At 41.2% G+C, this 26,289-nt stretch overlaps 3 protein-coding genes across 3 annotated transcripts in view; 1 reads left to right on the forward strand and 2 right to left on the reverse strand.

The window, feature by feature from the left end:
• The window catches only part of pkn1b (protein kinase N1b), a 29,028-nt gene extending 19,547 nt beyond the window's left edge, over positions 1-9,481 (reverse strand). The window contains exon 1 of the mRNA XM_072443525.1: positions 9,344-9,481. Within this exon, the coding sequence (XP_072299626.1) occupies positions 9,344-9,367 (24 nt within the window). The 5' untranslated portion in view covers positions 9,368-9,481. The remainder of the gene's footprint in view (positions 1-9,343) is intronic.
• A 4,334-nt stretch (positions 9,482-13,815) lies between these two features.
• Positions 13,816-17,205, reverse strand: LOC140358599 (cyclin-dependent kinase 5 activator 1-like). The gene is made up of 3 exons (XM_072443529.1): positions 16,639-17,205; positions 14,957-15,543; positions 13,816-14,576 (listed from the first exon to the last, which is right to left on the reverse strand). The coding sequence occupies exons 2-3, from the start codon at positions 15,461-15,463 to the stop codon at positions 14,085-14,087; spliced, it is 999 nt and encodes a 332-aa protein (XP_072299630.1). The 5' UTR covers positions 15,464-15,543; positions 16,639-17,205; the 3' UTR covers positions 13,816-14,084.
• Positions 17,206-20,096: 2,891 nt separating this feature from the next.
• nsfa (N-ethylmaleimide-sensitive factor a) overlaps positions 20,097-26,289 on the forward strand; it is a 33,093-nt gene continuing 26,900 nt past the window's right edge. Inside the window, exon 1 of the mRNA XM_072443531.1 lies at positions 20,097-20,254. Within this exon, the coding sequence (XP_072299632.1) occupies positions 20,243-20,254 (12 nt within the window). The 5' untranslated portion in view covers positions 20,097-20,242. The remainder of the gene's footprint in view (positions 20,255-26,289) is intronic.

Consider the following 26,289-nt stretch of genomic DNA (forward strand, 5'->3'; position numbering starts at 1 on the left):
GCAAAAGACACAATTTAGGGAAAAATATCATAACCAAAGGGGACTCTTATGTGTAAAAACATCATGTACCACAAATACAAAACTATTAGATGTACTTATATAATCATTTCTACAATTAAACAATACTGAGTAAATAATAAATATAGTGACACTCTTCAAGAAACATTTTACATTAATTTTAAAAGTAAATGATTTTCATAGTGAAATTTTGCATTCATGCTCCCAAAATGATCAACTATTAAATGGTCACATTTACATAGTTTACTTACATTTACATTCACACACACTCAGTGTACCCAGACACTGGAGGCGAGGTGATTAAGTGTCTTGCTCAAGGACACAATGGCAGTATTCACATCACAGCTGCAATCACACCGCCAGTCTGTGGTCCAGTGGACCCAAGCGCTCTATCAAGGATATTTATGATCTAACGCAAGCAACATCAGCTGCATATTCCAGTGTCATAAAAGAGAGGTTTCCTTCAGTAAACTTCACATAATGATTAGACCATGATGTGTCAATAAAAGGCAACTACTGAAAAGCGACTGCTCTTGTTCATAACACAATCACACTAATCACACCAGTGTCCACTCGCCACACACTGACTTATACTTATGAGCTCCTCATGTTGTTGTTTTAGGGGCTCTACTATATGTCCATAGGCTGTATTGTATAGTGCAAAATACTTGAATTAAGAATTATTCACAACTTTCTGCTGCATCATTAAAACAACAGCATTATTCTCCACATTTCCTAAACCATAATTATGAGTACAAATTACATTCTTCAAAGGGTTGTCTTTACTGCACTGTGGTATGTTGTTTTGAAGTCATACTAAGTGGAATATCCCACCAAAATTCTGCAATAACACCTCATTATGTGTTTGCACTAGATCAGAGCAGTAAAAAGAGTTTCGTAAAGAAATCAGAGTTGGATTTTCATATTCATGCGGATTGTGTCAGTTTTTTCTGAATAGCAGGAAATGTAGGAGATGTGTGGGTAAAACCCTCTCCTACCCTTAATCTCCCTTATACAAATAATATGCAAAAGCAAACAGCCCCACCTCCAGCTTGTCCCTCTAAACATAGCCTCTTCAGCGTTACTTTCTTCTGGCTATTTTATTATTTAGCATCCACAGGCTCTCTCAGGAAACCACTTAAATGATTCTCCTATAACCAGCATGTACTGGAAGGATTTCAAAAACAAATATGCCATTAGATTCAGAACTCATGTTTATCAAACTTTTTAAATAGCCAACTATGAAAATATGTATTAATATAGTAATAATAACATGCTGCATGATGCTACAGTGTTGTCCTCCCAGCACACAAGGGAAAGGAACTTGATGGGATGTTCATGCAGCCGTGATGGTAATGGACATGAAAAGCAGATTAAAAATGATTATGGCAGAAGGAGGATCAGAGGTCCATTTTATGATGTCGACCATTATCCCCTCACCCATGCCTTTGATTAGGATCGTCTGGTACTAGCAAACAGCAGAGAACACTTAGGGAGCTGGGTTTTGTATAATTACAGCAGGAAGGCTAATGACAAGACACCTGAACACCTTTGATTATAAAAGGCAAACATAACACAAGTGTACATTTGCATTATATGTGTGGACTGTCTGCGCTGTCTCAGGAGAGTGTTTCCTCACACTTCTTCACTTTTATAGTCTCCGTCTAGACACGGGAGACAATGTTAAAATATTTCCTGAAAACACCAGTCCTGTAGTCTGATATCACATGACCAGAGCGCGGTGGATCGCTTGTCTCAAATGACCCAGGTGTAACCTCAGACAGGTTTTACTTCACAAAGCGTCCCGTGACAGGGCAGCGAGATTAATCCCACATTTGCAATTGAAAGGAAATTGCAACTTGTTTGGTAGCAATTACAAAATCGCAAAGGCTGCAATTATTGGGGTACATCCTTTGCTATACACGTGTAACCTTGAGACACATGCACACATGTTCTGAAATCCATGTGATTATTGTATAAGTTATGTAGGTATTTTGGCTTTAAAACATAACATGTAAATCTAATCACAATTACAATGTTTACCAGAACATGGCAGTATATTTCAAATAAAGCTCTAGCCTTTATTCCATGACAATGTACATTTCAGATCAACATTTTGACAGCACACACTTTCTTGGTCAACACAGTAGCTACGTGGTAACTAATGTCCATAACGTGGTTGTTTTCAGTCCAATAAACACATGGAAAACTTAAAATTCAGTATTCCTACTTGATTTGCGGTGTGTGCATTGATTACGTATGTATCAGAATGTTGTATATTCTAAAACTACCAAAAGGTGAGTATATTGGACATTCGGGTAACAGGGATGAGCAGGACAATTGTGAAAAGTTGTGTTACGTGTTTATTGTCATGTGTTGTGATGTGTGTGTGTAACAGTCATCTTTGTGCTCTAGAACCCCCTCGAAAAAGAAATGGATCATCTCAAGAGGCTATCCTTGAATAAATAAATAACTTTAAAATGATAGGTCTTGTGCTCATTACTTACCACTTAGCTTATTAACCCGAGCAAGCTTCCAAACATTTAGTACATTTTTTTAAACATGATCTTATGAGAAAAATGAATGGAAAATGTACTGCCGGAACCAAGCAGCGAGCGATCACTGCAGAGCTCCAAGATCCCAGACCACAGTGGGTCATTCTGATTCATTTAGATAATGATAATAGATAGATAGATAATGGTTCTTAATGGTTTAATGGAGATAAATAATATTGTATTGCATTTGCAGAACATGTGTGCCTGTAGCTAAACAAATACCTACCAAGTGTCTCACTTCCTCTGCAACCTTTGAATTTGTATATGGAGCGATTCTGTTTCCCAGTTCTCACCAGCACATGCCCGTGTCAGACTGGTGCTTTACCCGCACGTTCTTCTAATGCTAATCTCTAGATCTTATCACGCACTGAACACAGCTTAAACAGCAAGAGCATGTTTAACTTCTTTCTTTTTTACTTCAGCTGGTATTATCACTTATATTCATATAATCCTTTACAATACTACAGGATGATTTGAGTCTATGGAAGCAGTAGCTGGTGTTATGTTATTTACGTCATAAGGCGCTGGTACAGCTGGCAGCCCGGTGTAAACGCTCTCTCTTCTTTCTCACACTTATTGTGCTTTATCTCCTATATTTTGTAAATATAGTAAGTATATTTTTTCTACTTTACTGTACGATAGGGACACGCGCTGGAATAGTTTTTTAATTCAACTGTTTTTGACTTTTTTCGGCTGGATTTGAGCGTTTTTCGTTGCGTCCGTTGTGTTGTTGTGACGTGAGCCCACCAGCCCCCCCCCCCCCCCCCGCGCCCTCCGGCCGCGCTAAAGTACGGCGTGTCGTCGGTACACGTTTATATACACGTTTATATGAAAGAGGAACTTCATGAACGATCGGGACACGCACTGGAATCGCTTTAAATTAACTTGTTTTGACTTTATTCGGCTGGATTGAGTGTTTTCGTCGTGTCGTTGCGATGTGTCTTGGCTCCGAGTCCCCCGGCTCCGGCCCCGCCCCCCGGCTCCGGCCCCGCCCCCCGGCTCCGGCCCCGCCCCCCGGCCGGCGCCGTACCGCGTTTCCACAAAGGAGGAACTCATGAAACTGCAGAGAACAGTCGTCTTACCCGGAGATCGTCACGTTATCCCGTCGCAATACTGACCTAACCTAATACTGATGTGCAATTCTGTCGTATGTGCAATTACTGTGAAATTCATGTGCAATCTATGTGCTGTCGTGACACATATTCATGTGCAATTACTGTCGGGATCACATGCAATGGTATTTATTTATGTATTTATTTGTCTATGGGAGTTTTTATTTATTTATAGGAGATCTTCTACTGAAAGTGTTTTTCAGACTTCCTATAAGTGATCTGTTCTTCTGTATCTACCTCTGTATCTACCTGCGTTGCACCAATGAAATTTCCCCATGTGGGACAATAAAGGAATATCTTATCTTATCTTATCTTATGCTGGTTTGGTTGATGGCTGAAGAGGCCCATATAAGCAGCTATTAGACCAGCACTAAACCACTGGTCACTAGGCATGTCAAGATTATTAAGTTCATCGATAATCATGATTATTCAGGTCACAACATAATCGTAAGAACCAAAAAAGTAATAATCAGTGCCAGTTTTAGAAGCAAAATTAAGTCTTCTTAGTTCTTTACATTTAGGTCTATTTTTTGGACGACAGATTGAACTCTTTTTTTAATCAAATTTAACCTTATTTTGTCTTTCAAAAAGTTTAATTTTGTACAGTATGTCAGACCACAGGAAAGAAATAAAATTAAAGATTTCACTGTTGCTTGGTCACAGTCTCAATAATCGCAAATAATCGTTAAATCGTGATGTCTTTTCTCACAATAATCGTAACTAGTGGTCACACCGTAAAACTCTGTCGAAATAACAGCTTTGTAAATAAAGGCTAAAACATTACGAGACGTTCTGGGCCAACAACGGGTAGTAGAGATGCACCAATTCCAAAATTCTTGGCCGATACCGATTTCCGGTTTTTAAGGCGGTCTGACCTGCCAAAACCGATTTTTCCGATACCGATTTTCTATCTAGCCAATGATTTTCCCACAAACTACCCAGTATTTTATGAAAAAGGTGCATGTATACAGGACACACGTTTTATAATATAAAATATAATTTATTTTGTGGAAAAATAAACAACTATATATAAAAATAATATATAAATACAGAACTATATGGCCTGGAGAAGAGTGGGGGACACAGAGGAAAAAGGAGTCCATTTCTCCTGCAGAAGATGCAGCTCCAGTGGTTCCAGATTGAAATCAAATGAACTATTTTCATATAGTAATTTATACATTTGTAAATTTACACATTCTTTTGAATGAGCTGGAACCCTCTGCAGGAGAGGAAGCAGGTGGAACATGAGGAGGGTCAGTCCCAGAGCGCTGCCAGCACCTCTCTCTCAAAGCTGGAGGACTCTGGCTCCAGGACCTCTTCCTCGTGGTTCTTCAAAAAAAACACACATTGCAATTTAGATGACACAGGCTAAAAAACAAATTGTAATCCAACCAAATGCTTTTACACACCTGTGGTGCAGCAGAAGGGCCAGCATCCCCTGAAGGAGCAGGAGCAGCAGGGGCAGCAGGGGCAGCAGGGGCAGCAGGGGCAGGAGCAGCAGGGACAGGAGCAACAGGGAGAGCTGAAGGCAAATCCAGATCTTAAAGAACATTGTACAGCAGTTATATTTGAGCCCAGTACATTTACTGCAATATTATTCAAACTTGTACTATTATAATACAGTATATTTAATGAGGCATACATATGTTGCCAATATCATTTTCCAGTTTCATCAGCTCTTTGATAACTTCACAGACTCACTAGAAGCTCAATGAGCTGTGCACTATAAATTCTAGAGCACAGCTGATATGTGTAAACATTTCTTTGAGGCTGTGGGACAATGAAATAGTCCTGACATTAGATTGTAGTCACTCATTTCGCTGTTCGAGTCAGTAATTTAAGTTTTGTATCGACGTAATGTATGTCTCAAATGCATAAAGTATTTTTAAAGTCTCATTTCAGCTGGATGAGATCTCTTGTTAGCATTAGCTCGTAGCTTAGCTCTCTGCTAGTTGAGCAGAACAACAACAACAACAACAACAACTAACTCTTCTGACAGCCCTGCTGCTGCTTCTTCTGGCCCCTTCATATAATGTGTCCCTACTCTTCTGCAGATAACTCTGAATTAACACATTAACTCGTCAAACACAAACCAGCGCAAATTATTTTGACCGCATCAACTATCAACACGTAGATTGTAATAGTCTCAAAGTTGTAATAACTTACCCCACAGTCCAGTCTCCTCTGATCCTCCTCCAGGCTCATCCTTCTGGTGTTCCACCAAAGTTGAACAAATCTGAACTTTTCTGCGACGAACAATTTTAACGCTTTGAAGCTTCTGCCTGTCAAAGCTTTTGTCTAGAGCGGAAAACACCAAAACGCACCCTCCGCGCCGCGCGCCGCGGCGAAAAAGCAGGAATCGCGTTTACATAGACTTGAATGTAAAGTGGACACTTTGGCCGCCGCGCTCTGAAAGACTCTTGTAGTTTTTAGCCGTTTTGTTCTGGGCGCGTTGAGCTGCTACGCACCGCGCATGCGCGCATGCGGGTCAGTTTGGATCGGCCGAAAACCGGCAATTACGACATGGACCGGCCGGTCACCGATTCTGGCCGTTTCAGCATAAAACCGGCTTTTTAAATCGGCGGCCAATTGATCGGTGCATCTCTAGAAAATAGTCTTGTTGCATTAATTTATTGACCAATTTCCAAATATCCAGCAAATGTTTCTACTTATTCTTCACTAATGATGGAATGAATCATAAAAAGGACTCATTTCCAGCCGATGCAAAACAGAGTCACACCTATTCAAATCAGTTTCATTCAAATTATACGCTTTAAACTTGATATAATATTTAAAACAAACCAGAAATCACTCTTGTCACTTGTTTAATCCAATGAATGCAGCTCTATTATTACTGCAACGCCCTCAGGTTTCCACAGTTGTGACGTTGGTCATTGAAGGAAATGGGAGAAATTGGAATAAATTGGAAGAATTTGCACATGTTACGTTACATTATAAACATTTCATGGTTATGGACCATCTTGAATTGTACAATTGAAGCAGGCAAATAAGCAAACGGAAACATAAATACAAGGTTAAACCCAATTATCTGCAGCAAACGCAGTCCTAATGTCTATACTGTGACACAAAGGACCACTTTATAGATGAGAAGGCACCTTCACTTATCCATTTAGTCTTAAAACCATAAATGTGTTTATGACGCCACCAACATTTTTGCATTAACACAGCACATCTGACCCGACGAGCAACGTGAAAAATCTCCAAGCGTGTGCTCAAAAGTCTCCAGACGCCATTAAAGAAACAGACAGAGCCTTTCACTCTCTGATCAATATAAAGTCATTTGGTCAGGAGCCTCTGTGGTGAAAGAAGCAGCTCCTCCGATAGATAATAACTACAGGAAACTAGTGGAATAAAGCATTTTTGAGCAGACAGCCACAAAGGGCTCCCTCAGACTTATCAGCTCAACAGCAGCCGCTTGGTTTACGCTCGGAGTGAAGAGGAGATGCCAAAGATAAAAAAGAATGTGAATGAATGAAAGCACAAGAGACACAGGGCAGAAAGTTAAAGTTAGGCAAGGAAACCGCTTTACAAAGTCTAATAATAATAATAGTAATAATAATAATGAGTGCTAGCAAAGAGGCAGCAACGTACACATGGACAACATGAATTAAACATAGGTTATAGGAACAATTGCACATTATTGAGGTCTCTAATGTTTTCAAATAATGTAGAATGACACTGTATTAGCAGGTTTTCTTTGTAACCATACTTTCCCAGTGGTAGACAAAGATATTTATCTACATTCTTAAAGTTTAGATTATAGTTTTTATTTAAACAGTCAGTGATGCAGCAGATAAGTAAATGCTGCTAAAACACTGTGTTGGCTTCATTTGTATTGATGATGTGGTTAATCTCGTCCAAGAACAGTCACAACGTCAGTCCAAACCATTGTAGACACTTTTTCCACAGCTTAGAGACAACGTACAATGACCCCTAAATGAAATTCAAGAGACTCTAGTAGTGTAACTTTGTAACACCAAACTGCTAAATAAGGGATGTATGGGATTTTCCAATATCATATCTCTGATCTATCAAATATAGTTGATTATTCCAGCAAAAAAGAATAAAAAGAGTAATGTCAGTAATGTTTTGTATACTGTACCTGCTCAAAAGTCTCTCTTCATTAATATGTTTGTGGTCCTTCATTCTCAGTCAGTCTGTTGTTCAGCAGCTTTAATGGTACTTTTAATACTTTAGTACTTTAATAAAGTGCAACTAATCAAAAAACTGTTTTTATATTTGATGTAGACATTCTCAAAGACAAGAGGTTTATAAGACCTGGTTTGGACCTGGTTTGGACCTGGTTTAGACCTGGTTTGGACCTGGTTTGGACCTGGTTTGGATCTGGTTTGGATCTGGTTTGGATCTGGTTTGGACCTGGTTTGGACCTGGTTTGGATCTGGTTTGGATCTGGTTTGGATCTGGTTTGGACCTGGTTTGGATCTGGTTTGGACCTGGTTTAGACCTGGTTTGGATCTGGTTTGGACCTGGTTTGGATCTGGTTTGGATCTGGTTTGGATCTGGTTTAGACCTGGTTTGGACCTGGTTTGGATCTGGTTTGGATCTGGTTTGGACCTGGTTTGGATCTGGTTTGGACCTGGTTTAGACCTGGTTTGGATCTGGTTTGGACCTGGTTTGGATCTGGTTTGGATCTGGTTTGGATCTGGTTTGGACCTGGTTTGGACCTGGTTTGGACCTGGTTTGGACCTGGTTTGGATCTGGTTTGGATCTGGTTTGGATCTGGTTTGGACCTGGTTTAGACCTGGTTTGGATCTGGTTTGGATCTGGTTTGGATCTGGTTTGGACCTGGTTTGGACCTGGTTTGGACCTGGTTTGGACCTGGTTTAGACCTGGTTTGGACAAGGTTCAGTTCTTGTTTTTACTGTGTTTCTCTTTGCCTCTCTCTTGTATATCTTTGGTCTGTTTAACTCGGTCTGCAGTGTATAAATAAAGCTGTTTAACAGGTAAAAAACTAAATTAAAAAACTAAATGAAGTAGACATTCTCAGAGGATTATGGACAATTTGTAAACAAAACTTGTTTCTTTTCTTCTTACAAAACACAAGGACCTGACAGAATAGTACACACTGGAAGTGTGTGCCTGTGTTTTCCATGAAACATTTGGCACCTTCAGTGTTCAGAGAAAAGTCTAAATGTCACAGAGGAGACGTTTTCACTCACAACAAAAGCTTGAGCATGGAGCGGATCATGTGTCTAGAGGAATGACTGGAAATATGAGACGTGACTGTCACAGGCAGCTCCAACACTCCTACACATTAGACTTGTCCAGGTCTATTTTGGCGCTTAGAAGAGTGCATAGTTTTATTTAGACAGTTGGCTTTGAGTGAGGCCGCCACAGCACTCAATATTTTTAATTTTTAACTACGCACTAAGCTGTGTCCAGTGACTTACACTGAGGTAACTTAAGATTTAGAGACAGACCTGTCAGTGACTGTCTCTGAAACACACTGGGCGCCCTATAGTGAAACTTGATCCTGTTTAGAGGCTTAGAATAAACTCAAAAGTACAAGTACATTCAACCCAGTGTTTGTGTGTACAAATAATAAGTAAGAACACCATAACACCCAATGGATTCAGCTGGAGGAAACCTGAACTAAACAGGTTTGAATCGACTCACCTGTAAGTCGTTGTTATTGGCCATCAGAAGTGCAGCAGCAGCAACACTGACCCAGGCTGGTGGTGATGAAGGACGTGAGTTTGTCAGACCATCTCTCAAAGTTAGGCTGAAATCCTTCAATACTCAAAATCCAGAAGAGACAGTAGAGTCCTCAGTAGAGTCCTCAGTAGAGTCCTCAGTAGAGTCCTCAGTAGAGTCCTCAGTAGCTCAGCAGTCCAGGTGGAGGTACAGGTTATCACTGGCAGCTCCACCAAACGCAGGTGTCTTTAACATAGTGACTGCGTTTGGAGCAGGTGAGCTCAGAGGGGAAAGACCAGCCTCACCTCCCTCACGTCTCTGCAGGACGCCAAGTCTCCAGCAAGCATCACGCAGCGCAATGTGTCCTGTAGCTGTCTCTTCTCATCCTCTGCAGCTATTGGACAGAGGGGCATTCAAAACCGGGGCCACAAGTCATGATTAAAAAACCCCCCAGCTTAGTTCCACTTCACGGGGGCGAGCGGCGACCTTCTCATGAGCCCGTGTCAGAGCTGCTCCCGGTGGGACCTGAACGTGTGTGTGCTCCCGCTCGCAGTAGCTCCAGGCGCCGGTGTGTGATGCTGCTGCTGGTGCTGCTGGGGAGGAGTAAAGGCGGCGTCAAGACCGCGATAGACAACTTCCGGAAGTGAGTTTCAAAATAATTTAAGATGCAGTGGGAATGGCCGAATCTTGTCTTTTTGTCATATATCTTGCTTTGTGAGATATCCAGGCTTACACAATAGATCTATTTTCTTTACCAAAAACAGAACAAAGCAAAAAAATGTGGAGACCATCTGCATGCAATAATTCTAATCTTTATTGTTCAGGAACGGTTTAATACACGTTTAAGTTCTACCAGGAAACAGATGTGTTTTTCTTTCTTCTCATTGTGTGAATTTAAAATCCGTTGGCTTATTTTTACACATTTTGCAGTTGACCAGACTGATATGCGACAGTGCCAACCATGATGCCCACCATGGTGCCAACGTGCAACCGCAGCGCCCTCTTGTGTCATGCGTGGAACTGCGACCCATCGCCTCCTCCATAGTGGGATGATGATCACACCCAAAATCACAACAGCAGTAGCCTCGATGGGTGACAATTAAATAATAGAGAAGCAGATTAAATAATTCCTTTCCCTGGAATGTAACAAACAGATAACGGTCCTAGCCTCCCCTGTGTTTAGACACTAAAAAAGTAGAAACCTCAAGGAGAACCACAGTGAAGGAGAGATCCTACTCCCATGGACAGACGGCTGACTATATAGCCTATGGAATTAATGTAATTAAGTCAAGTTGAATCTGGATATTGGAACCTAAATGTCAGGTCTGTTTAAACATGTTGTTATAATGAGGTTATGATTGTTTTCTTTTTTAAGTTTCTGTACAGGCTAGTACTGCCCATGGTGATCATTAAGAACTTGAGGGCCAATTAAAATAGGTGTAAGTGCCACGTTTGGACCCTGGGCCATAGTTTGGACCCCCTTAATATGGATTAATCAGTTATTTGTCCATATCCCAAAAGCAATAATCATATATCCACATAGAAACCTGTAAATAACAAACAGAAGCACACCACAGTTGTTCAGTTTTTATATAAAGTACTTGTAACAGTAGTAACAGTTCTAATACGTATCTCACATACATATTTCATACATCCACATAGACTGCAGCATTAGCACTCCAGTGACACTAATAGCCTTAATGTTTGTTCAACATTTCCGATTTACACACGATTCACACATGAAAAAGAAGAAAACCTGTAAAGACCTCTTTATCATAGGCTCTGTATTTTACACATACAAGATCAAATATGGCACACAGTTTTGAGGTGGTGGCAGCAGGGTCTCCTCTGTCTAGTCTTTTCCTTGGACCCACATGATGGCTCAGTTTTTTGTCTCACACATAAATACATCAGTATTTATCCAAACACAACACCATGTGGTCGTGAAATGTAAAAATAATTGTGAAAAGGGGTCATAGAGTTAACAGTCACTTCTCTTCACATTCAAGACAGTTCCTGATCAGTGACATGATGTTGCTATAATTTCAATACACTTTAGAAATATCAGCGTTGTTGATACTTTAATAGTAGCATTATTCACATTTTTAAGTTATAGATTCAGATTTGTTTTTGGGTTGTATTGGGTATCCTGTTTTCCTTTCTGAATGATCAAGTCTTGTATTTAAATGTTGATGGATGGGGCCCATATTAAAACCAGAAGACGGGATAGCTCCACAGACATTTAGCATATCAAAATAGTCTCCAGATGCTATGCAAATGCTGTGTTAGATTGTTCAACATGCTTCCTGTAATAAATATATTAAGAAACTCACTGTGTTAAGATGTACCTACAGACTGTATACCCCATACAATACAACAAAACCTAAACAAATAAGGTCTGCTAGATCTGATTTCAGTAACACAAAGGAAAACAGCTATCCTTGCTACTGCAGACAAACTCGACAAACTTTTTATTACGATGCATATTTGTCTCATGAGGTGTGGGTCTGCATCAAGGCTACATATTGTATTACAGCCTGGTAACCGTCAGTCATAACAGCTTTCCCTGTAACACCTCCAGACTAGGGCCTTTGTACAAAGCAGGCTCAATGTACTTTGTGTCTCACTCATCCATCTTACAATTAAAAGTTCAAAAGGAAGTGAGCTGAGTTCATGCTTCTTCAGTAACCGGGCAGAAAAACTAACTTCATGTGATATTTGTAGTTCAGTGCAGTTAGACTAGACTGCAATATGGACACGGAAATTAAGTTGTATCTGTGCTGATGTCTGATTCAAACTTCCACAGATTTTTTGGGGGGGGGGTATTTTGTTTCATATGAGTTGTTTCTGGGTTAGGAAATCAAAAAGTTGCTCAGAGAATGCTGACTTTTTCAGCTTTGGTTGACATTATTTTCCAATGTAGTGTACAAACACATTTCCATTTGATATCTTTGTGTAACAAAGCAACACTGGAAAAGTTTAGTCAGTGTTTTCTCTGAGTCCACGTTCTTGTTCAGGACAGACACTTCCAGTTTACTCATGTTTTTCCATACATGAAATGATCAGTCTTTTGAATAATATGGCACAGAATCTCTGCCCACGGTAGAGCTTTACAAAAGTCTTTAAGATCAGTGATGTGATGGTTCCTTTTGATCAATACAGCTAGATACTGCACTAGTCTATTTAGAGTTTTTGTAGTAGATATTCCTTAGATGGAGTTCTTGCAGACGTCCCATCACCTTCAGTCGTGGAGCGTCACTGCTCAGTCTGTGGAGTAAGCAGCATGCTGGGGATCTGGTGAAGCACACATGCATGTTCCAGGCAGAGTTTGTGAGTTTGACCACAAACCAGAGGAGAGCGAGGCCACACTTTTGCTCTATCTACTGTCGGGAAACAGTTGGAAACGGAGGAAGCGAACAGCAGCAGGGATTCCCAAGACAACAGTAAAACGCACATTTGCATTTCCTTACACAAGTTTACTCTTGTTCCGATGTGTGCAGTCTCCTGTCCATCACTCTCACCGCACAAGTTCTCTGCAAGTCTGTCAAACTAATATACAGCATGAGAGAAAAGTGCAGGAAGTACAAATTCCAATTGACATTGTGTAAAAATTATTATAAATGTGGATTTACCAAAGTTATAGTTCATTATAGTTTTCATAGCACAGAATCAACAATATAAGCTATAAAGACCCTTTGTCAAAATCCAAATTATACATAATGTCAACTTTTGGAGGGGGTGATTTGTGTTAGAATATTTTAGATATGTCTTTTAGTATTGCAATTCCCATGTTTCATGTTAACTAAACTATACCAACGGTTGTTATCATCACTTATTATTAGTGATGAGGCTCTCCAACACGTCAATGTAAACTATTCATATAACTATAATTACATTATTTGGGTTCAGTGCTCAGTAGTGTCATATTTCATATTATTCAAGCTTACACAGTATCTCTCAGCTGGTGTTGGAGAGTGCGATACGGTTTGGTACAAAACATGATGTCGCTATTGGCAATACATAGGTGGACATGTGCAAAATATATGTGACTTCATGCTAAATACCAGTTTGGACAAAGCAGCTATGTCTCAATAATAACAGATCATTCACTCATGACTAGATCTTCTGGTCAGTCAGAGTTTGAATTTTCATTTTGTTTGTCACAAGGTCAGATAACAAACCTTCAATATGGGAAATCAGTTAGCCAAGAGCACAAATGAACAATCAGTTGGCTTGACCACAGCTACTCCGTTATTTTAGACATGCTTGTAAGTTCTGAATAATTGGTCTTAATTACTTCTTCCATAAAAAGACAATTATGTTGTTTGGCACTTTTGTGTTTAGATCCACTGAGCAATAATCACATATTGCTAGACTTGTTTGTGTGTCATTACCTAATTAAGTGAATGGAAGTCTTAATTAACTAACAGCTAATTTGGTTAAACATAAACAGCCACTACCATGGCAAATATTGTTCACTACGTGTTAGTTTAAATATTATGCGGCGTTAATTCCAGTGCCATCTTTAAAATTTTAAATTCTAATAGTTGCGAGCAATCTTTTCAACTTTCCCTGTCACACAAACAGGGCATTAATTTGATTTGTCTATTCTCCTGCGTGGACACATTTTAGAACGTACCACATGGCAAAACCATGACCTTATTGATCATTAATATCAAGACTACGCCCACCCCCCAACACACATACTCCCCACAGAAGCCTTTTATCGGTCCAGCCCTATCAGCAGCATAGTCTTCTCCTCCTCCTTCTTGCTCTCGTTCTTCAGGTCAGCAAACACCTGGGTGAAGAAGTGCGGGTCAGTGTTGATCTGAAGCATCTTGCCGCTCATTCGGTTGATGATATCCAGGCAGCGGTCCCAGAAGGCCTCCTTCTCCGCCTCCACCAGGAAGGGCTTGAGGGGGTAGGAGATCTCGTTACCCATGTAGGAGTAGGACAGGTAGAGACAGGTGAGCAGTGAGGCCTGCAGTTCACGCTCCGAGCCCACCTCTGGAGACACCACATCTCGGCAGAGCATGTAGAGGAAGACCACGTTGGCAGGAGTGATGAAACCCTGGTCCTGCCAGCCCTGGAGTAGCAGTGAGCGATCCACCGAGCGCAGCCACAGCACCGGGTCAGTGGGAGAGAGCCGCTTCAGGCGGTAACACCGTCGACAAAGGAACTCACCTAAACTACGCATCAGCTCACTGGTGGAGGCCTGGGCATGGTACATCACAAACAAAAGTGTATCGTCAGTGCAAGGCAATATTTGAGAAACAGATTAAATGTGTGAAGTTAGGGTTATCTTCTCCCTTAAACTTATGTCTTCTTCTCTTTTTAACCCTGGTATATCTTTGCCTTCCAAAATAATGATGTAACGAAGTGAAAAACTAAAGGGAGAATGCAACAATCAGTGGAGCCAAGTAGAGTATTCATCATGACAACATGGCAAAGTGCATGCCCTGTGAGAGGGGCAAATGCATTTGTTAAAAAATGCTTGCATTTGTCAAAATTATAACTGGATGTGATATTTAGGGTAAACCTATGATCATTTTATGGAAAGATATTGCCAAAACAGTTAATAATTCTAAAACTGACCTGAACAATAACCCGTTTGGGTGTCCCGGTGGCTGTAGAAGGCTGAATCCCTGAACCTGTGAGGGAGTTTTTCTTGGCCCCAACAGCAGTGACATTGGCCAGTGTTTTGGAGGTGGGCAGGTGGGAGGAGGTAGTGGTACTGGCAGAGGGGTCGTGGGCCGATGTGTATGACGACAAGTTAGCACATGACTGCGACTTCTTTAGCTTCAGACTGTTCGAGGCTGAGTTAGCACCTCCTGCAGCATGACCTTCTGGAGAACTGCATTTCCCAGCATCCACTCCTTCAGACTGAAGCTTTTTAGAGCCCTTCCTCTTCGCCGACACTGCCACAATGCGTTTCCATGGCAACACATTGATGATGGAGGGGCGTTTGAGGGACTTGGCTGCAGCGGCATCCTTGGAATTTTTGCTGTTCTGGACGGCTGTGTAGTGGCCCACAGAAGCAGAGCCGTCCTCAAACAAGGCCGCCTTACGGTAACTGGGCGACAGCGACAGGACCGTACCCATGATGACTGACCAGGGTGTGGGTAGTGCGCAGTCAACAGAGTCCAACCAGACAAACCTGAGTCTTACTGCTGATATTTAATCTGTGTGTAAAGAAAACAGAAACATTTGGTTTTAAGACTCTGAAGTGTGCTGTTGTTCCTTTGTCAGACAGAGGAAGGAGCCACTATTTATGTATCAATTATATCGAGCTTGATTATGTATTTTAGTGTATATTTTACCTGCCTACACGTATAGACTACAGCCCTGTTGGAGGCTATGGTGTCATCAGAAACCAGGAGGCTTTGAGACTTCCGTGACTACTGTAGTTTGTCAATTTGAGCGTGCTGCACTTCACTATCCTGCTTACTTACTATGATTGAGAAAATAAAGTGTAGATACTTCCATAAAGTGGAGGCAAAGCAATTCACTTTTCATTAGTCAAGCAGATTATGACCCTCCACCAAAACTCATAACATATTGCACCTTTAACTAATCTCTGTCTGCTAAATTTGCTGCATTACGCTTATGATCAGCAAACATTTTCAGAATAGTACATGCTCTGTAAGATTAATTAAGTCAATTTCCCAAAAGCAATTACATTGAAACCAGTAGTCAACAAACAAACATGATAACATAATTCTAGATTAGAACATTTTTTTTGTATTTAAGTAATGAAACAATACAGATTGAAATGTCCTGTATCAAAGCATTTTTGTAAACACACTTTATGCACATATGTTCATCTCAATCTAGCAATATGAATATTAATTCCATGTCACTGTGCTACCATGCAGTATTCACTGTATATTTACAAAGGGTCACGTCATGCCAGCAGGCCTCTGAAGTGTTCACCTAGATTATATAAGAAACCAGCTAAGGCCACAGAGACAGAAAGAGATGTGTGCAAGCATCCATCTTAGCTCCAAAATGGAAGCCTTGAAAATAGCCCTTCATCCCTTTCCATGTGGCTGGAGGATCCGGAGCTGATGGAGTCGCACTGCCAAATGTGAAGCACCTCACCCAAGACAAGGCATCAGGGTCTTTAATTGGAATTTGACCACTTACAGGACCATTAGTCTAAGAGAAGGCAAGGACACTATGTTGACATAAATTTCTAAATTGACTCCATGTACACGGTTTGCATATTCTTATATTGGCAAGTATGATAAGGATAAGGATTGGTTTTGTTGTCTTACCTTGTAGCCTGGTTATCAGCCTCTTCTTGTTTAACGCCATGAATCACACCTTCACCCTCCACCCGTCACTGCGCAGATGGGGAAGCAATGCGACGGCTTCTTTTCACTAACCGGCCCAGAAAAGCCCACTGCCCCCCAAAAACCTTACGGGTTATAGCTGGTCCGCGGTATACTCACTCTGGTAGGTACCGTGCGGGTGAGCAGGCCTGTCTAAAATCACTGGGTCGTCGCTGGAAACGGTAATAATACAAAGCAAACGAGAAATATGTCCCTCTCCTTCGGTCGCCTCGAGTAGGAAGGTGTCTTCCATTGAGAATAATAAAAGCAGTCGCGGTTACAAATCCCCGCTGCTGAAGGTTGAACCCCTAAAAACCTAAAATTTCAGAAATGGGGGAAGGAGAAAAATAAAAGCCTTGCAAAAACGACTAACAAAAATGGCGACTTCAGCTTCCAAAAATAGATAGCAGCTTATGCCCTCCGCTGTGAGAGGGGCTTTGATGCGGGCATCTGCAGTTATTCGGGTTGGATGTTGGAGGAAAATGAGGCTCTGTGATTGGCTGCTGCAGAGATGCTAACACTCCCGTGGCTCTGAGCTGCCGTCACTGTTCACTGGAGGGACAGAGGCAATCGGCGGCCGCGCGCTCACGCAGCCAATGGGAGCGTCGGGGAGCTGTCCCTGGTACTAAAGCAAACAGGCAGATGTGGGACACCGTGTTCTGAGAGTTCACCATCTTATGTTACACGTAATATTGAAGTATCGATTGTGTTACTTCTGGTGTAACCTACAGTATATTGCGACATCAGGCAGCAAAGAAGTGATCTTCTCACATTTCGTCATGTGGATTATATTTATAGGCCTTGATTGATTGGAGAAGTATCTTAAAGTTTCTCAAAGAACAAAATAATACACTTTATTTTATCTTGATCAGTAATGTGGAAAATATGTGGATTGAGGCTATACAAGGAAGGCAAGCTGTATACATTGGAATTTAGATACCTCCTCCTTGTATTCACCTCCCTATGAGAGTCTCAGAATCAGAATCAGAAAAGGTTTGTTGCCATTGCTAGGAACACATTTCGGTGCAACATAAAACAATGAACAATGACAAAACAACCCATATAAAATCTAAAAGAAAACAATTTAAATCTGCTATAAGATAAAAATAGGCTTACTATTTACACAAAATGTACAGTTGAATTTACAGATGCAGAGCAGAAAGTGATTGATTAAACTATAGTTAAATTATAGTTAACGTGACAGAGGTTTAGAAGTGTTCATGAGTCCATCAGCAGAGGGAAAGAAACTGTTCTTGTGGCGGGAGATTCTGGTCCGGATGGACCGTAGCCTCCTGCCTGAGGGGAGTGGCCTCCTGCCTGAGGGGAGTGGCCTCCTGCCTGAGGGGAGTGGCCTCCTGCCTGAGGGGAGTGGCCTCCTGCCTGAGGGGAGTGGCCTCCTGCCTGAGGGGAGTGGCCTCCTGCCTGAGGGGAGTGGCCTCCTGCCTGAGGGGAATGGCCTCCTGCCTGAGGGGAGTGGCCTCCTGCCTGAGGGGAGTGGCCTCCTGCCTGAGGGGAGTGGCTGAAATAGTCCGTGTCCAGGTTGAGAAGGGTGTGATCCGACCTGCTCGTCAAAGCTGAAACTGCTCTTAGGCAAACCAAAACTTTTTAGTTCAGTTTTGATATCCTAGCTCCAAATATTGCTAGTAATTGCCACCATTTTCAGTTTTTTATTGTTATTATTCTAGTCAGTATTTCCTGGGGGTCCAATGGGTACTTAGAATTATTAAGTTTATAAAGAAGGTGAAATGTTGTATTGCTATCAAATAATCATATAAGTAATAAAGTAAATCATGAAATAACTAATAAGGTAATACATTTCAAATGAAGGCATTTTGTTTATCGGCACGTGAGCTAATTATGGTTAGACATAGACATTATTCAAAACATGTTTCTGTCAGCTTTCAGGGTTCAGGGTTAGGCCTTTCCTGAATCAAAAAACATGAATCACATCCCTTTTGCCGAGAAGGAGGGTCTAAAGACAAGACAAGGGATTCCCTGGGATAGTAATCCATTTGTGTCACAGTCACATTTGTGTCATCTCCTGTCAGCCAGTTAGCCACACCTCCTCATCAGGCCCACTCTCCACACCTGTGACAGCTCTAGCTGCATTTAAGCCTGCTTCTGTCTCTGCACATGTGTCAGATTGTTTTTGTGTTATGCCTGACTTTCCAGCGGTTTTCCCCAGACTGATCACCTGTTGCCGACCTGGCCTCTGCCCTGGATGTTACTTCAGCCTTCTGTCTTCGACCACGAGTTTTGCCTGTTCGCTTCTGGTTAGACACCTGCTCGGCTCTGTGGCTAAACCGTTCACCACTGAACCTGCCTGCCTGCTAGTTAGTCCACCTGTTGTTAGTTTTGCCTTCAGTCAGCGATGCCAGACTCGCTCCTTCTCAGATCTGGCAGAAGATCACTGTGAGCCAAGGCTTTTCACCCTGCCACTGTATAAACTGTTAAAACTGCTGTGATAATAAAGGTAATTACTAACTGATATTCTGTCTGCCTGTGCTGCTTTTGGGTCCTCACCATACTTGTGACAATTTATTATTTCTGGCAAATGTTGGTTGGTTTGCTTGTCTTTAATTGAGCAATTTTCTAACTTTCAGTTAAATCAATATTTTACCTGCACCTCATTAAGACCTTTTTAGTCGTTGGTGCTAGTTTGTGGAATTATTAATACTATAGAAAAATGTCCGTGACACTAAAGATTGAATTGGACTGATTTGTGTGAATTTCGCGTGGTTTGTTTAATCTAATAGTTTGATAGAAATGGGCAAGATATTCTGTGCTCACCAAGGTAAAACGTTTGTATGCCTCACCCTCCCTTTGACATGTATTTGGCCACATGGAGGCAGCAAATAGTTTTTAACCGACAGTTTTTATATTTACGTTTTCTTATTTCCCCCAAAATATTTATTTTTTACATTTGAAGTACCATTTAGATTTGCTCATGCCTTTTATCGCGCTGGGTTGGCATTTAGCTTGTTCATAATGGTTGTAGGCCTACTAGGCATACCAGAGGTCGACTATAACTTAACTATACATTTTGAGTACATACTAAGTCCATTTTTATCTTATTAAATTTGTGTTTTCTTTCATGCAGGCAATATTGGATATACTTTACTATTCACAGTATGTTGCGTCGAATCACCAAAGCAAGCCTGTTCCCAGCCTGTGCATTTTGGCAATAAACCTATTCAGTTATTGCTGCGATGTTCTTGGGCGCAGGGCTCTGGCACTGTCCGTGGTGCTGACGTGTCCAGCAGCTGCGTGAGAACTGACCGCAGCCTCACGTCATTCATTGAAGTCACCGTGAGCACATGGCCACGTGAGGTCCTCTGTTGGTGGAGCCTACATGAAAATACAAAGTGGGGTGAGCCTCTGCACCGCACACTAGCATCAGCCTCTGCCGCACGTTTCCGCTGGCAGCAGCCAATCAGAGGCCGATGCGCCGCAGCCTATAAAATCAGACTTGGCGAGTCTTTCCGCTGTCCTCGCTGTCCTGAGAATCACTGACCCTATCTGCATTGACGAGCTCCCAACCGCGAAGATGGCGACCCGGGTAAGGAATATCCCTCTTTCTCTGTTGACCGCTCTCATGCTTTTACACGTTTCTGTTCAGCGTTGGAGCAAACGCAAAGCCTCGACGCAAAATGTCGGGCGTTATGTTACAACTGAATAGGTGCAAGGCTTGAGGATCGCTGCTTCGCTTGAATGTCACACACAAACGCGTTTGTCTGCCCTAAACGTGGCGTAGCAGATACTTAATTTCCAATAGGATTGTATAATCGTGGCAGAACCAGCAGAACCCTGACTGCCCGATGGCTGCCACTGGCTCTTAATCCTGGGCTCAGCTTGTCCTTGAGCCGCTGCGATGAACAGCACCTGAGGGAAAAATGGTCAAAAACGAATGTCAGTCTATGGTGCCGTGTGTTCAACTTGCTGTGTTTTGGCCCCATCCTGCAGCTCTCTGCAGCTCTCTGCTTGTGTGAGCCTGGTGCGCACTTGATGAAACTGGTGAGAGGTAATGGAGCTGTCCGGAGGTGGAAAACACCTGCTCCTCCTGTAATACTGTGGTAGATAAAGGGCTGAGTTCAGCAAACACGTATCGTTCCAATGTCCCATGATAATGAATACATGTGAATACATCTTACCAGTGAAGAAATTCTTCCAGCTCAGGTGGTCCTGATGAAGCCTGGCTCCAGATCTAGAGATGTGTGGTGCCCACTGCCCCTGGAGCTGCAGGGTAAAATCCATAACTTTATATTTTACATATTAATGAAAGACAACTTTATAATTCAGGCTTAGTTTTGGACATATATGATCCTTGTTTTGGCTTGTAATCCAATGTTGGCTGCACTGATTTGAAGTTGCATAAATGGTCAGAGTTTGTAGGTGATCTTATGAAATCAAATCGTATGAAGTCATAAACGGGGTACACAAGTGACAGGATGCACCCCTTTGCGTATGTCCTGCCGAGTCATGGTGTTCAATGCTAAAGCATTACTCAGCATACCCCCTCTGCTCCTGGCTGCAGAAGCACTTAAACTCTAGTAAATTGGTGACTCTAAAGTTGTTCAATAAAGGTTGGATGGTGATTTTAGAGCTTAACATTCTCAAACAAAGCTTAAATACTATTGCTGTTCTTTGGGGGTTCTAACCATTGCAGCAATAGTTCGGGTTATAAAATTCAGAAATGACACTCAAAAATCCATAATTTCTTTGTGTACAGTCATTGTACCCCCGGACATTGCGCTTCACCCCTCAGCTGTAGTGAGGCTGTTATTGGTGAATCTCAGAACTGCAGTCACACATTCAATACGGTTCAGGCATTTACAAATGGATTCCCTTATTATGTTATAGCTGCTCTTTCAATTAAGAAAATGTGAAATCAGCTTAAGAGCTATAAGCTAACTATAGCATCACCGTATTATTATAAAATGTCTTGTTAAATGTATAGTCTGCCAAGTTGACTTTGCATCACAACATTTATTTTTCTCTCTCTCTTCACATAACATTACATTGTCATGACAACAGCAGTTTCTATTGGATCTTCTACAAAATGCCACTTTTTGGCAGATTAAACCACTATCACTGTAATCGGTGGCAGGAAGTTACACAATCACCACTTGTAGGAGTGCCAGCAGTTATAGTCTCTTTGCGCCAATGAACTGAGGCTGTAAGCTGATAAAGGTCTGTATAATGATATTTACACTTCATTTAGACTCCTCTGTATTAGATGAAACGCCTAAACTTACGTGGAGGCCTGTGCTACCCCGAGCTTGACAGCAGCTATTCCAATGATTTGTGAAAGAGCGAACCCACAGATCACAACTGACTCCCATTTGCTGTGCCGTGTCATCCTGGTCGTATCAATGACTTGATGGCTGCTGGAAGGTTTGGAAAAGCATTCTGTCGCTGGACAGGAAAAGATACTGGTAAAAAGTAACTTTTATGACACAAGCTGATGTCCTTATCCAAAGCTTTCTCTCACATAGTTTTGTAAGGTTTGCTTGATCCAATTGGCAGATGGCAGAGAAACAAGTACTGTATGATTTCTTGACTGACTCATGAGTAGAGGTGTCCAATGAATCAACATTTAGATAATATTGTGAACTAGATAATATGCATTGGCTGAAGCCATTGCAAGTGTCTGCATTCTTGCGTAAAAGTACAACATGTGTGTAAAAGTACTACATGTGTGTAAGTAGTACTGGTGGTACTACTTAAGATAAAAAGTCAGATTTAATTGACAACAAATTACATTAAAGCTGCGCAAGCGGCGATGATGGATCTCGCCTTCCCGCACGACCCCCTTCCCACCCGTGTATGTTTTCTGTTGCGTTTTGCGGCAGACCAAACGAAGCTCAGTAATTCACTGTTGATGATTGCGTAGTTTGCGATTCAAATAGTAGTTTGTCCTGACATATTGCAAGATTGTGCTGAACGCAGACCTGAGCAGGGAGAAAGAGAGAGAGCCTCGGTGACCCGCGACTTTTCATTGACGTTCAGGGGGTCAAAAATGTTGTCGTTGTTGTTGTGGCAGAAAGAATAAAGCCTAAAGAATAAAGTCTAAAGAATAATAATAATTCTAATGCCCAATTATGGGGAAAAAGTACCAACACTTTTGAAAATACTGCAAAAAGTACAAGTTGTTCAAATGTCAAAAGTAATAGCACACATAATACTGTGAAAGCAATCGTAATGAGGTATAACTTGTTGAAATCGGTTAAAGCGTTGAGTTGAAACGCACAGATTTACGTCATTACGCAGATACTCAAAAACAGTAGAACATATATTATATGTTTGCGTCATTATAGTGTCTGCGTCATTACGCAGACACTATATGAAGCAAAATTTGAACACCAAGGGTATTGTTTCTAGTAAAAAAATGCTACAAAAAGCACTGATGAAAAAACGAATGGATAGGTATGTGATATTTCTGTTCTTTTGTGATTTAATTTAACTGACATTTCACTTTATGATAATTAAGCCTCAACTAATGTTTAAAGACATGTTTTATCTAAAAATTATGCTTTTCTATTTAGTGAATTGGAAAACATCATTAGTATTAACAGAAAATGAACAGAATAAGTCATGAATGAATGGACATTTAAATGACATTGAACTTCTGTGCTTAATGTGACGCATGCTCTTGTGCTGAGCATGAATCATTAGAGAAAGTAATATTTGTGTATTCTCCAGTGCCTTGAATCGTTCTGACGGCTTATGCCACGTCGTCAGCCACGAGTTCTCTTTGCAAAATATGCTATGACTGCAAATGTGTATTGACTCTGCATGACATGGCATCACTAGAGACAATGATATTCCCATTTAAATTTAACATGGCATAGATGAAAAGAATGAAGAGCCCTAATCAGCTCATGTAGCGTGGATCTAGAATCGCTGTGACCTTGTAGATGGGTTTGACTTAGTGATCAAAAGGAATCATTTACAGAGATTGTCCCCTATGCACAGGTCATGAGGAGAACTCGCTCATGTCCAGTAGCACACGCTTCATATGTCACCCAGCACACTTCTCCTGTTGCTGGGCATACTCCAGAGATTGCGGGTGAAACGTTTCATTTGTTTTGTCCGAGCAGCTCATTGTCATTGTGATGTACATCGGTGTAATCCCTCATTCGTCCAGGCGTGTTCCATAGTAGAAAAAGCTTCAGTTGTAGTCATCTGGACTCAGTTTGAAAAAATAGACGTTTCGACTCTCATCCAAGAGTCATTGTCAATAACAGAATTTAGGTCGAGAACTCCGATATTAATACTGTTCTGTGGTAAGACCCGCCCATTGGGAGGAGCCTTCCTAAGACAAAAACTGGTTCACCCAAAGGACAAGTTGCCGACTCAAAAACAGAGCAATGTAGTTTATTCGATCCAATGCAGTGAAGAAAGTTGTAAAGAACGTTACATAGGTGAGACGAAACAGCCTCTACACAAGAGGCTCTATCAGCACAGAAGAAATACTAGTTCAGGACCTCAGAGCGCCGTGCATCTCCATCTTGAAGCCTCTAATCACTCGTTTGAAGACGGTGAGGTGAAGGTTTTAAGCAGGGAGAAAAGATGGTTTGAAAGAGGAGTCAAGGAAGCTATTTTTGTTAAAAAAGAAAGACCTTCTTTAAACAGAAATGGAGGGCTTAGGTTTCATCTTCCTGTTATCTATAATGGGATTCTGAACCCCTGGAAAGGTAAAGGACATTCAGATGCTAATCAGGTACTCAGGGTGGTTGAGCCAGGGTCTCACAAAGACAAAGAGGATTCTAATAGCCCATTAAGATTCTGAATAGGCTAGCTCGGTAGATACAAGGGGGAGTTTCTGTTGAAACAAACAACTCTTTCTACTTCAGGAAGGCTCCTCCCAATGGGCGGGTCTTACCACAGAACAGTATTAATATCGGAGTTCTCGACCTAAATTCTGTTATTGACAATGACTCTTGGATGAGAGTCGAAACGTCTATTTTTTCAAACTGAGTCCAGATGACTACAACTGAAGCTTTTTCTACTATTGTGATGTACAGTAAGTTTTCTGATGGAGGCAATGGCATCTGCTTGTCTCCGTAAAGATGTTATTGGAACTAAACATGGACTGGACCAGGGCTAAACCATGACACAGTATGGAATAAGATGTATCCATTTCCACCATGACAAGTGGGTGACTGCACTAGGACAACAGGTCAGATCTGTGGAGAAGTGAGCCACAGTAAGAATTATTATTTTATTTTTTTAAGTGAAACATCTGCAATTGAGTAAATACAAGATCACTGAATTCAACGCCTTGGACACATTCCAGGCAAAGCAACAATGTAATGAGTAGTTTAACGTCGCCAAGCAAAGCCAGACAAGACTACACATTTACAAAGACGTGTAAATTCTATAGAGGGAGGATTTGCCAGGCGAACTGTCGCATGCCTTATACGTTGGATATCGATATAAATTAGCAACAAGAGCTCCAAATATATATATTTGTACCCTTTTTTTTATTTTTTATTTATTTATTTATTTTTTAAATAATCAAAGCTAAAGAATTATAAAATGTACAAATCCTGATCACTTTCGTCTATTATTTTGATCAATAAGCTTAACAAAAAGGCACTTTTGATCATTCTTGTTGCCAAACATTTCGATTCGACTTCACAAATCTGCTTTGTGGTCCTGGTCCTTCCCCAAGTTCACCAAAAGCTCACCCTTATATGTAAAATGTAGTCTCCTTGCCTAGAATTAATAGTAAGACAGATTCACTTGAATGCCAGTGAAGTATCTTTGTTGTTTTGAGAAAAGTATTCTCAATGATTTTTTATATCACGATTCAAACATAATACTTTGTGGAATTACACTGTGTAGTTGTTTTGTGTTTACCCTGAGGCAGGAACATTCCCCCAGCAATCATAGCTGACAATTCCTCTCTCCAGGCAGCCTCTGCGTCATCAATATATTTTCCATGAATTGTGATGACCTGTGAGTGTAACATGTTGATGTCAGCTGATATGGTAGCTACAACTTGCTTGGTTTAATCACTAACAGGGGATGGTTATGAAGGTGATATTTTACTTTTGAAATCTGCCACAACCCTTCATGTCTCCATTTTCAGGTTTGCATGAGGAGTCTGGACACTTTTGGCTGTGTCTTTAGCTACCGTTTATTAGCATCTCCAAATATCCTTCTTCCAACTTCTCCCACCTTTCACTTCAAGCTCAGACTGCAAGTTTAAGTTTTCAGTTGAAATCATGTAAAATGCATTATGAAACTAGTATTATTCTTATTTGTTCAGTAAAATCCTTGGGTGTTGGTCTCTTAGTAACCCAACGTTCTGATAATAATCTGCTCTTTTACACATTTATTATTAGACTATTGACTAATAATAAATGACCTGCCCATGACTGAACATTACTTGTGCTCCTTGTTTAGTTAGAATTTGAGGCAGGGATGTAGGTGTGAAAAGCTGTGGGTCACTAAGACACTTGGCCATGCTCCACTCAGAGGGTGTGTCCACTGGACCAGCTGGACATCTGATAAACCCAGATTAGTGCTAACTAACTCGGATGCAGGCCACAGTACACATGGCCTAAGTAAGTAGTAAAGAAATTC

Source organism: Eucyclogobius newberryi, unplaced genomic scaffold, assembly GCF_026437365.1.
Source record: "Eucyclogobius newberryi isolate DKJ021-1_F unplaced genomic scaffold, fEucNew1.0.hap1 SCAF_13, whole genome shotgun sequence".
In the NCBI taxonomy this organism is placed as follows: Eukaryota; Metazoa; Chordata; class Actinopteri; order Gobiiformes; family Gobiidae; genus Eucyclogobius; species Eucyclogobius newberryi.

What these genes read in the sequence shown, in the direction of transcription:
- LOC140358599 (XM_072443529.1), bottom strand. Translation starts at nt 15,463, where the DNA reads ATGGGTACGGTCCTGTCGCTGTCGCCCAGTTACCGTAAGGCGGCCTTG. An exon ending in CCAAACGGGTTATTGTTCAG is followed by an intron (nt 14,577 to 14,956) that starts GTCAGTTTTAGA and finishes TACCATGCCCAG; the next exon opens with GCCTCCACCAGTGAGCTGAT.